A 12,977-nucleotide genomic window follows, 5' to 3' on the forward strand; every position below is an offset into this window, starting at 1 on the left:
AACATAAAACAATGACAGAGGCATGTAGGGCATTCACATATTAAATATTTAAAAATCATGCAACTAATCACAATTGAACCACTCTAGGAACAAGGTAGTATCACTTTAGGATGCAACAGAGATGTTATGAAACAATTTTGACATTTTTGGTGCTGTGTGATGTACATTAATAGTCATGATCTGAGGAATTATCTGTCATTGAACTTACGGATAGAGCTCTCCATATGGTTCTTTAAAGCTACTCTTTCCATCAGAAGAAGAATCCAAAAAAAAATTGATACTTTGATCTTATTCATTATACTCATGAAACAATATCTCATATCAGCAGGCAAATTACATATCTTCAGAAAGAGGAAAGAACCACAGTTTTTGAAGTGATACTTTTGAACACTTCAGTAGAGCTAGCTGGGAAAGAAAGGTTAAGAATTTTGAGTTTGATTCTTCACACAGCCAGGAAATCTGGGCTGCCTGATGATTCTGTTAGGATCTTTTACACCCTCCAATTTCAGTTTCTTTTTTACAATCTAGCTACACTTGACATTGACATCAAGCCAAAACACTTCAACAGAAATATTTTTTTTAATATCCTAATGTCTCTAATAATAGATATTGAATTTGATCATTCAGAGCAATGAGTAATAACTAATAGCTAGATCAAAGATATTATTAATCAATACCCTTTCCTTTAAACACATTGTTTTTGGGGTTCAAAATATTTATGTGCTGAGGAGGAACTCCAGTGCTGATTTCTTTTGTTACAAGATTGTCCATTATTTCAGTTTTTTATTTTGTCTGTTTCATAGGCCTTTTACAAAAACCTTGTAGAAGGAAATACTATTATTATATATACATTTTATCTTTTAGAGGATAATGTTAGAAGAAAAAGTAAATGCTATTTTCTATTTCTTTTTATTGGTTAGATATTCAGGTTCCTAACTTTAAAAGAAAACCTGGATTTATTGAAATTGAATATTTTTCTCTTTAAATGAATAGTTTTTATCTAGTAAATTATTTAAAATTTAGCTTGCTATTTATAGCTCTTTTGATCACACTTTGTGTGTGGTATTCATTTTTAAACATCTGGCAATAGCAAAATTGATAAAATTTATATTACCAATATATGAATATATATCAATATAGGCAAATTATATGAGATTGGATTTAAAACATGCAGGTAAAAAGTAACACAGGACATCAGTTTTTCTTTTAATTTCATATGTTATTAAGAAAACAATTTTTAACTTTCGGATTTATTTTGCCTTTGTATACTTAGTTTATTCACTAAATCAAGTTTACGTGATCAAAGCAAATAAGATTTGTTTGGGGCATTCAAAAAAATCATGTTACTGGTTGTATTGATAGCTTCCATTTGTAAATGAGACTTCAAGCTGATTTGCTTCTGCAACACTTGCATGTAATTGTACTTCGCCCGTATTTCCAACTGTTTGCAAGACATTTCCTTTTTGGGTATCTTGTTGACACATGAAGCACAATTTATTCAAAACAAAGATAATGTCTTCCTCCAAAGAACTCTGTTACCTATATTCCATATGTCAATTGGTGGTAGATTATCTTTCTGTGAACCAAGTAAGAACTCCAGGAGTTCTTTTTTTGTAAGATCCTCAGCTTTTAAAAACACCTGACTTACATCCTGCACCCTGATATACTGTTAAATTGTTATTTCCTGACCGGTGAAATTCTAGTCAGCTGAGGAACCTAAACCCAAATGCAGTAAAATCCTTCCCCAGTTTTAAAAGTAGAATTAATCATTTCTCTGTTATCTGTATAGCTGTACTGGAGAACTTATATTGTGCATGGTACAGTATTTTGTTGTTTATTAGCTGTTTCATGTGCTGTTTCTGCTTACAGACCACTTCAAAACTTAGTGATATAAAACAACAGCTGATTTTACTTTGCTCATGATTTAGAGAATCAGGAGTTCAGGAGGGATCAACTGAGCAGTTTTTCACTTGGATACCTCATGTGATTACAATCAGATGTCGGCTTGGGCTGCAGACATCTAAAGTAACTGACATCTGGATGTCCAAGATGGCTCACTTAGATGGCTGGTAGTTGATGCTAGCTGTTGGCTGGGAGCTCAGCTGTGGCTGCTGACTGGATTGCCTGTATTTGGTCTTGCCAACCTGGCGGTGTCAGTTGGAGTACTTATATGGCAGCCGGCTTCCCCCAGAGCTAGAGAAGCAGATAGAAACTACATGGTTTTTCCTGATTTAGCCTAGGAAGTCACGCAGCAACACTTCTACTGTATTCCTTTGGTTACAAGTGACTCACACACCCAAACTGACAGACTGTCCAGCCCATGCCTCCCCATTCTCTCTTCTGTCGTAAAATGTCTTTTCAGCTTCATTTCTTTTGGTCTAATTCCTTTCCAGCTTTCAAGCTCTTCTTCAGTACCACCTGCCAAAGCCTTTCCTGATTCCATCATTGAGCTACCAGAGCCAATATATTTGTGTTTGAGTTCAGAGAGACATTAGTTCAAATCCCAGATTTCCCGTTTAAGGGTTACATGACCTTGGGAAAGTTATTTAATCCCTTTATGTGAAAAGTAGCAATAATAACAAGACCTACCAACCTTAGAGGGTTATTGTGAACGTTGAATGACTAAACAGTAGAGAACATTGCCTGTGACACATAGTAAGTAGACAGTGTTAGCTATAACTCTTATCATACCTTCTTTTTCCAAAGCCCGTGGTATTTTATTTGTACATTCTTGTATCTACCATAGTCTGCCCCTTGTAATAATTTCAGGGCTTATTTTTATCTTCTGTATATTTAGTTCAATATGTTACAAGCAATTTATCCCAGTAGACACCTGTATCTTGAATACCAAAGCAGAGCCCCTCTGGTTCTTTAAGCCTCAGTAAACATAACACATAAAGAACTTGCCATTTTTTCTTCATTATTCCTTGTAACCTTTCCTCCCTATGATTCTTCTTGCAGAAATTAGAAAAGAAAAATCCGGAAAGACGTCTTCAGTTCTGAAGGATAAAGGTAATAGAGTCAAGTTAACATAACACAAGAAATTTATTAGCAAAAATATCTGAATGTGTCCACAGTACATTAGTCAACTTCTTTGCAGGTTTGTGGGTCAGAATTGCACAGGACACCCTCATATATTTGAAAACTTTTATTTATTTACCTGTCTGTTAAATACTTTCCTTCAGTTCACTGTGACTTAAAGTGCTCTGATTACAATTTCTGAAAGAAAAAAACAGAAAAATGATTTTTTAAAAAGAATGGAAGGGATAAAAAAAGATTAGAAGGAAAATAGAGTATAAGAAGGGTTTGCTTCCACGCCTTCTGGTTCTCTCCTTTCTGTCCTTCATTAACTATATATTTAGTGCATAATCTTTCCAAACACTTGCTAATCATTGGCAAAACAAAGATGGCAAAGCTAGGAATAGAGAGGAAGACTTGGAAATTGGAGTTCTGAATTCTGCTGTCTTCAAAGACTCCTAGTCATGCTCTGTCTGCTTTTGTCTTATCAGGTTCCTTATTGCTATGAAAGAGCATGACATTCCTATTTAAGTACCATTCAAATCCCAGACCTCTTTCTAAGAATAATGTCCACATAAAGCATCAAGCCATCTCTATCGACTTCCTAATCAAGTCTGGGGAATCAGAGAAGGCTTTCCTGAAGAGTTATATTAAATTCAAGTATGATGCATGAAGAGTTAGCCAGACAAAGGTGTGAGGATTGTTTGGGAGAAGCACAGAAGCAGGGCATCTGCTCTTTGCCAGACACATTGGAATCTACTTTATATATTTTGTTTCTGCAAGTTGTGCTTGATATCACCATTTCAGTAAAGGAGGAAGCTGAGGTACATGTAATTTAAATTACTCAGTGTCACACTATGGGTAAGAGGCAAAGGCAATAATCAAAGTCAAGTCTGTTGGATTTTAACACCCATTTATTTCATTTTAACACAGATACTGCTTGCTCCTTAAAATAGGGCCCTTGTATATTTTTTTTATTTTTTATTTTTTTGCGGTACGCGGGCCTCTCACTGTTATGGCCTCTCCCGTTGCGGAGCACAGGCTCCGGATGCGCAGGCTCAGCGGCCGTGGCTCATGGGCCCAGCCGCTCCGCGGCATATGGGATCCTCCCAGACCGGGGCACGAACCCGTGTCCCCTGCATCGGCAGGCGGACTCCCAACCACTGCGCCACCAGGGAAGCCCTGTATTTGTATTCTTCAAAGCACCTTTGCTTTGAGTGCAGAGCTCATTACGTAAGTTAGAAAATCTGTAGACAAACTGGATATGCGATGTGGAAAAATAGTCTTAGTCCTTTTACTATTGGGGTGACTTTCCTTAATTCCCACAGAGGAGCTCAGTCCCTTTTTTCACCAGTGATTACTTGTTCTTTGAGAAAGACTCCTTCTCACCTCCATTCTCATTTTATCTGACAATTAACAAAAACATTGTCCTTGTTTGTGTGAGAACTAAAGGTATTATTGAAACACACTACCAGGAAAATCCATATATACATGCAAAATCTAAACCTTCCCTCCTTCCAATGCAGTATGAAATATACTTATTTTGGTGAGCACTTATTTCACAGGAATACTTGAACCATATATTATTGTCCACTATGAAAACAACTCAACAGAAATTTGGGTCTTACCTCTAAAATGACCTTTCAGGCAATGATGATTATCAAAAATTTAAACTACTACTTAAAGACTTCACTTGTGCTGAAGCCTAAACTAATTGGAAATGGTACTTGTAAACATCTGTCCCAGAAAACATTATCTGGGAGAATTTATTTATTTTTTGGCACATGGGCTCAGTAGTTGTGGCTTGCGGGCTCTAGAGCACAGGCTCCGTAGTTGTGGAGCACAGGCTTAGTTGCTCTGTGGCATGTGGGAACTTCCCAGACCAGGGATCAAACCCGTGTCCCCTGCACTGGCAGACAGATTCTTAACCACTGCACCATCAGGGAAGTCCCTATCTGGGAGAATTTATATCCACACTGACCACTTTACTGAGTAGGCTCCTGTAATTTCTATTATTGTTGTTGTTGTTGTTGTTGTTATTAATGTACAATTGCAGACAATTTCCTAGGGAACACTTTTTCCTCAACGTTAAATTCTCTACTATTTGCAAGATGTCTCCACAGTCACTAGAAAATCATGTATATAAAGGTCTACTACATATCATTATTGATTTGGAACTATTTAAAATGAACCTCTTTTTTTATTCAAGCTGTGTTAATGCCCTCAAATATCTTTGTTATATACAAGTTGGGTACAATTTTAGAAGAATTATATTGTCACTTTTCCTTTATTTTCTGAATATAATTTTCATTATATACAAAAATCAAAGAAAAAATTGTAGTATTACCTATAAAATTTCAGTGACCTTAACCTCTGCAGTGTTATTGTTTCTGGAGAGGATTATTGAAGCTTGCTGCTGAACTGTGGCAGAATCAGAATGCAGCAATTCCACTTGCTACATAGCCTCTTATTTCACTGGAGCAACTTAAAGATTGCCTACCTTTGCTGGTCTCTTATAGACTCCACCTGCATGTATATATTAGAACCCATACTGAAGCAATGCTACATTTCAAAAATCAGAATTATTACACGGAAATCCTTTGGGGCTATATTTACTGGGGATGTGATAACCATGAGTAAATTAGACATTTAAAGAAACATCATTAGGCTTGTGTCTTTATTTAAGGAGGTATAGAGAGGGCTAGGGATGATTATTCCAAAGTCAAAGAGCAAGAGAAAGACACATCTTGTTGCCTTTTGCTGCTGATTCAGCTACTGACTTTCCTGGGCTAGTGGACTCATGTAAGCCCTCTGTACACACTCAAGAGGGCAGAGCCCTGCTTATGCAGCCCTGACCATCCAGAAACCAGGCAACCCTATTAGTTAGCCCTATTATTGGTTATATTCCTTCTGGCATCCACCACTATCCTCTCGCTACTTGCTTCTTATTAGTCTGACTTATCTGAGGTTGCAAGATTCACCCATGGTCCAAGAAACTGCAAGCCAAATCATAACCAGGCAACAAGGAGGTTAACTAATTACCTTCTATTGAGAATGCAATAGTAGCACCCTTAGGTTCCTCTGGCATCAGCGTAATATGATGGACATTAGAATTATTGACTAGCTTTGTGACTCAGGCTTGCATATGTTTGGATCTAGTGCCAGAGAATTCAGAGCAGAGCTTATCTTCTTTCATATTCTGATGCTCAGGACCATGCACCTGATGATTCCCCCAGCTTCTCTTTGTCTTCACCATACTTTTTCTTGGCCGTTCCCACTCATCAAACAAAAGCTAGAGCTAAGAATAGGGTAAGTTGGCTGATGACTTTGAAACTGATCCCCAATGATTTATTCATCACGAACACTCACCCTAGTTCATTATTGCCTTTGTGTCTGGGAGTGGTGTAAAACCTGAAATGATCTGCCTATTTCTTTGTAAACATTTTCTCCATTACAACCTCCTACCAGATTATTTTGAGAGTTCCAAGAAATATCCCAGCACCTTTAAACATATTCTAGATCCTGATAATCAAGATTCATAAGCCTCCCTGTAGGCTGTTGGTCAAATGCAAAGAAACTACCATATTTGTAAAAACAACACACACAAAAAATGTGCTCTCCAATGCTTTGCTCCTGACAAACAAGATAGATGCATTGAAAAAGGCCTTAATAGCTGACCTAAATCAACGATGTTTCAATCCTTACTAATACAGAAGTGCAGAATTCCCATATAACACTGTCTCCACATTTTTGGTCATATTTGGTATCCCTGGGTAGTTAGGGACACTCAGACCAGTCTGTGGACTTCTTAAATCAGGTCAAAACCCCTTGAAGTCAAAAGGACACTGAGAAGAAATGAGATGCAGGAAAGTTGGTGCAGGAGATGACCCAGCCTGGGAGCAAAGGTATCTTCCTATTAGCAAACTAGGAAATAAAAATTATTTCTATTTTCTGAGGACTTTCTTCAAATTTAAGGTGCTGGATTTACGACCTTCATATACCCTATAAAAGTATATCTGTTTTTCCACCCCTTCCTTCTTTTTCCACCAAAATCGAAGCAGTCTACAGGCCCTCTCTTTAGGTCTTGTTCTTTATAACTACTTTAATCTCACACAGTCATGTACAGACACCCATTTAAATCAACATGCTGTATCTTGAAATGTGAAGTTCCAGGCGTTGTGCTCTCCCACCCCACCAGGAATCTGTCCCCACCACCACTTCTCATTTCACGATACATTAATTCTTTTGGTTTAGCCAATGCAAAGCAGTAAATTACCCCTGTCAGCCTGAAAAAAAAAAAAGTTAATGAAGCTTCTCCGTGTGTCTATTCAATTCATAGTTCTTGATATCATCTTCACATGCTGAAATACACAGAAAAAATCGATCTTATTTATTCTTAACACAATAAATAGCAACAGGGACACTCCTTTGCCACCAAAGCCACTTTTAAAAAGTCTACAAGCCTATGGATATTTAAGGCTCTAGTTTATCTATCAAGAAAATCTTGCTCTGAGGGACACAGCATTTTCAGTGGAACACCAGAATACATTCTTGACACAATCCAAATCCACCCGAACTCAGTGGATTCTAAGCGATTGCTTGGAGGGGCATGTCCATTCACAAGCACCACCACCGTATTTTTTGCCTTCCACCCCAAACCTCAGATGAGAAAAGAAAAAAGGGCTGGAAGGATAGATTTCTTTCTTTGCTTCCTTTCTCACTGCATTATTAATCATTTTTGTCAGTAAAATAGATACTGAGATTTAATGTTGCAGAAAAGGCAGAAAACTGGTTTTAGCTTTTATTTTTAATAGGTTAAAATATATATTTTATATTTCATCATATATTTTATCAAATTTATCATAAATATGATAAATTTATCATATTTATCATGTCTTCCAGACCCATATATATGTCTGGAAGGCATGATATGATTAGAATCATTTTGTATTTGAACCTGGTAGGATAAATGAGGTTTTACTTGATTTGCTTTAACTAAGGACCACATGTTTAAGACATTGGGAGTTCACAGATGAAACTGTCTCAAAATTTACTTTAAATCTTATTCTTGAAATTTGTTTGACTTGAGTCTGATGACTAAAACACCACATTTGCATGATATATGCAGAGTTTTCCATTTGATTGTTTATTTTTTTGAAAAAACATAGCCTGAAAGAAATAAACTAAGTTAGTGCTGATTATAACAGTTTTGGAAGACTTCTAGATGCTGAAGTCATGTGTTTTTTAAAATTACAGATAAAGCAAGTTCCTATTCATCCAAATACACGTCCCCTTAAATGAACAAATAGATTGTACCTCATTCAACAATTTACATTTATTTTAAATAGAAGTGATTAGAGAACAGCTCATTGTACTCTATACTGTTGTTTCTTTGTCTATGATTAAAATTATTTTTGAAAGAAAACATCATATCATTTCCATCCAGGTTCACCTTACTGCTAGCTCATTGACTCCATTGTATGTGTCTTCTTACATCTTTTGATACTGGTTTCAAATAAATGTTCAATGTTTCTTTCCAGAGCCTATTAAGGGAAAAGAAGTGAAGATTCCAGCTTCCCTAAAGGAAAAAGGTATTACTCTATAATGAAATGTGAAAACACATTGATCTGCCTATTGCATATTCAGTTATTTGAAATAAAGTAGTATATCATTATTTTTCATATTCTCAAAACTCTAATTTTTATATGCCCTTCTCTGTTTTTGAGCAAAGGAAAAATTCTAAATTGTACTATGAAACAACAAAGGAAAGAGTGGCCGTGTCAGAAATACTAAGAAAGCTTTGAAAAATGCCTATGCTATTCTGATTCCATGAGTCTGTAGTGGAAAATCTACATTTTGTAAATATCCCAGGGTAGATCCTATTAGGAATAGCCATGGGAAACCAAAGATTTAAGATACAAAAAAATACTTAAAATTTCTCAGTGATAGCTTGCCATTCTGTAAGTTCAGATACAGTAAAATCCTAACAAATTTTATAGCTAAGAGTAACTTAGCGATAAACTATAGTCCAAAACCATCATCTTGTAGGTAAATAAAACTGAAATAGTCAAGAAACTTTTCAGTTATTGTAATTTGCCCCAGAGCCAGCCTGAGAACGCTGATCTCCAAATCAAGCACTGTGATCTTGCTAAGGTGCATCTTATTGCACCTCTGGCCTTCCTACTATACTAGGCTCAGAGGAAGGTGGATTCTGATATGCCATGCAACATGTTCCCTAAAACATAAGTAAATATGTTAAGTCCAATGTAATACATTTAGTTTCTAATTATCTCAAGACATTCTATGGGTGTGGTGTCGTCCTCCAAACTGTCTAATATTTCTTGTTGTCAAAATGAACATATGAGTGAACCAGTAAAACCATGAAGTATACCTGCTATGTTGAATGTTCAAATAGAGCCTATTTCTACATTTACCCAGAAGAGAAGATCTACGTGAACTATTGACAAATATACAGGGACTTAGTGGTAAAAATTCCAATTTACTGGAATTTTTTATTAAAGAGACAAAAAACTTTTGGGTGAACATTTATAAGCATGCGCTGGAGTTGGAGGAGATGTGGGAGAGTAGTAGGAGGGGAAAGCTGACAGGAGACTCAGTGAGAGCAATGAAGGACTCAAGGAGAAGCTCCATTAGTCAGTGTAGCAATGTATAAAAAAATACCCTAAAGTCATATTTTTCTAACTTTGCAATTAAATTTAAATTAAACAAAATTGTTATTTAGTGAAACATGAGAGCATGGCATGATTTTTTTCTCAGCCATGTATGTACTTAATTTTTTTAAGAAAGTATTTCAAGCAACATGGACTCCAAACCTATTAAAGCATTTATGTTTCACTTCAGAAAAATATCATCATATCCAAAACTTTATTTTTATTGTCACCTAGGTAGTTATTTTGGTGCTATATACAATTTTATGTTTTTCAGGCATAATATGTAAATTAGGATATGTTGCTTGCAAGAGAATTTTTACGGTTATGTTAAATGTTCAATAGGCAGCAAAATGTTACATTGTATTATTTGAAGAATGAATTAATTGTGAAGACTAATGACATTCCTTTGGATTTAGCTAAACTGATTTATTTCTTTAAAAGAACTGTAGATTTCTTCAACATGATCTGACTGTTGATTGCAAGGGACATTTATATAAATATCTAAATTGAAAAGGTTTGATGCCATCAAGTAATTCAATCATTCAATGATGTTACAATTCTTTTGCCAAACTAAGATAGAAATATCAAAAATGAGGGACAGACAGGAATATTATAAATTTCCACATTTTTATTAGGAAGTGCAGTGCAAAATTTTCCCCAGTAGAAATGTGTGTGGAATGTATATATGAATGAAAAACAATTTAGGTTTCCACTAAAAACACGTGATGATAATTTGAGTCTTTGAACACTGGAAATATCTACTTAAGAGTTTCCTCTCTCTTCTTTCGTCCTTCCAGGTATTGTTTTTTCATCATCCCATTCCACATGGTCAGTGTAGCACCAGCCAGTGTGTGGCCACAGATAATGGTGGTGGGGAAGGCAGCATGTGGAAAAGATGCATTTTTTAAAGTTATATTCTCATTTCATTAATATTGAATTTTCTACTTTACTATAGGTTTCAAATAACCACTTGAGTATATTTAATGTGGTTTTTCTTTTACCATTTAAAGCAACAATGATCTCTCTTAGTAATGTGCTGGAATATTATTAGTGCTTTGCAATTTTATGCATTGAATTTCATCATTTCTTTTCCCCCGAACAACCAAAATTCAGGCCTGTGGTGCTGAATGTAAATGACAGTCCTAGGACATTTTGACAGAAAGTGTAACATGACATGCAGACTTTCACTTCCACCTCTGAGAGGTGGTGTCACATTAGGCTTTCTTTCCTTAAAGGGGGTCACTGTCATCTCACATATATCAGGAGAGCTACAATTCAAAAAATTCTTACTAAAAAAGAAATTAATTTTAAAAGAAGTCTTGTTAGATTAAAAGTTTAGCATATCTTCTTTTAGTAAACAGAGGGAGTCTTAAAAGTCTTTATTTAATATCCAGTCAAAGAGCGTCAAACAGAGCGATAACATCATGCACACTTAAATGATAAAATTCACAAATACATGGAAATTGAACAACATATTCTTGAAAATCCAATAGGTCAAAGAAGAAATTAAAAGGAAATTAGAAAATATCTTTAGACAAATGAAAATGAAAACACAACATACCAAAACTTACGGAATGCAGCAAAAGCAGTTCTAAGAGAGAAGTTCATAGCAATAAATATCTACATTGAAAAAGAAGATGAAAGATTTCAAATAAACAGCCTAACTTCATACTCCAAGGAACTAGAGAAAAAAAGAACAAACTAAGCCCAAAGTTAGAAGGAAGGAAATAATAAAGATTAGTGCAGATTTAAACAAAATAGAGAATAGAAAAATCAACAAAACCGAGTTGTCTTTTGAAAAAATAAACAAAAATGACAAAACTTTGGTTAGATTAAAAAAAAAAGAGTGAAGAGCCAAATAAATAAAATCAGAGTTGAAAGAGGAGACATTATAACTGGTGCTACAGAAATAAAAAAAGGATCATAAAAGACTACTACGAATGTTTATATGCCAACAACTTGGACAACCTAGAAAATCTGAATAAATATCTAGAACATATGATAGCCAAGACTGAATCATGAAGAAACAGGAAATTTGAACAGACTAATAACAAGTAAGAACATAATCGAAAACCTCCTAACAAAGAAAGTCCAGGACCAGAAGGCTTCATGGTGAATTCTACCAAACATTTGAAGAAGAATTATTGACAATTCTTTTCCTGAAGAATTGTCTAAATAAAAATTATACCAGTAATAGTAGCACTTTTACTCTACGTAGCAACTGACAGTCTAACACTTTTCCGGTTGTGCCCATCAGGCCAAAATGCCAAGTTGATAGAATGAATGGAAAGGGGTTACATTTTGGAAAGAAAAGTAGTTGAGACTGCCAGAATTTTCTCTTAATAATTGGCTTTCCAAAATTAATGTATCCAAGTACTGTGAATTTTATTTGCTTCATCCATAAATTTAATGTACAGCAGTAATATATGTGCAACTATATGTATGTAAAATATATGGATAATTATAAATGTAAACCCCAATATTCCTTCCTTGGTATTCTCTCCATTTAAGCCCTCAAGAGGATGACTCACTTTCACTCTGCATGTTCATTTTTCTTGTCACTCCAAGCCACATTATGCAAATATTCTAATATGCTTCTCTCCTTCAGGGGAAATTTTTTAAAATGTCATAGTATTTTATTTATTAAATAAATAATTAGTTTAAGTAAATTTAAATAAAATTGTTATTTTATTTTTCTTGTTCCATTTTTAAAAAGATTTAAATGTTTAAATCTTTAAATTTAAAAAGTTTTTCATATAAGGTCATCTATTATTTTTATATATTTAACCAGTTGGAGGATGAGCCATACCTATGACCTCTGACCTTTTATTCACGTAATTGATTATTCTCACTTCAAGTTAAAGAAAATGAATTCTGGTGCTCAGAAACATAAGTAGGAAAAGGTGACTCTCTCGATAAGGGAAAAAAACAAAGAATGTCTGCTTATTTACCTTGGCAAGTGATTTTTGCACAACTTCTTGAACCATTTGAATGCTGTAAAGTCAACTGGTTCATTACCTGAAATATATCCAACCAGCTCTCCTGCCATCTTCAAATAACATCACAGGACCTTGTTCTGACTGACTATTCTCTGTGTGACCTACAATATGTTCAGCCTCCTCCAATTATTTCTTACTTCTTTCAGTGCAGACTCTTCATGTTGGGAAGCTTCAGGGAAGGACAGAATAATGAGGCACACATAGCAAGGCATAAAAGAAAGATTAGATAAAGACAGAGTGACACTATCAGGAATGTGGGACATTGTATTTAGCATATACAAAAGACAAA

General features: G+C 35.1%; 1 protein-coding gene across 13 annotated transcripts in view; it reads left to right on the forward strand.

Moving 5' to 3' along the window:
- TRDN (triadin) overlaps window positions 1-12,977 on the forward strand; it is a 380,671-nt gene that overhangs the window by 289,956 nt on the left and 77,738 nt on the right. For all 13 annotated transcript variants that reach the window (XM_049695258.1, XM_049695261.1, XM_049695255.1 and 10 more), the window contains 2 exons: window positions 2,962-3,012; window positions 8,559-8,609. In XM_049695258.1, coding sequence (XP_049551215.1) covers window positions 2,962-3,012; window positions 8,559-8,609 — 102 coding nt within the window. The remainder of the gene's footprint in view (window positions 1-2,961; window positions 3,013-8,558; window positions 8,610-12,977) is intronic.

This window comes from Orcinus orca, chromosome 12 (genome assembly GCF_937001465.1).
Source record: "Orcinus orca chromosome 12, mOrcOrc1.1, whole genome shotgun sequence".
Taxonomy (NCBI): Eukaryota; Metazoa; Chordata; class Mammalia; order Artiodactyla; family Delphinidae; genus Orcinus; species Orcinus orca.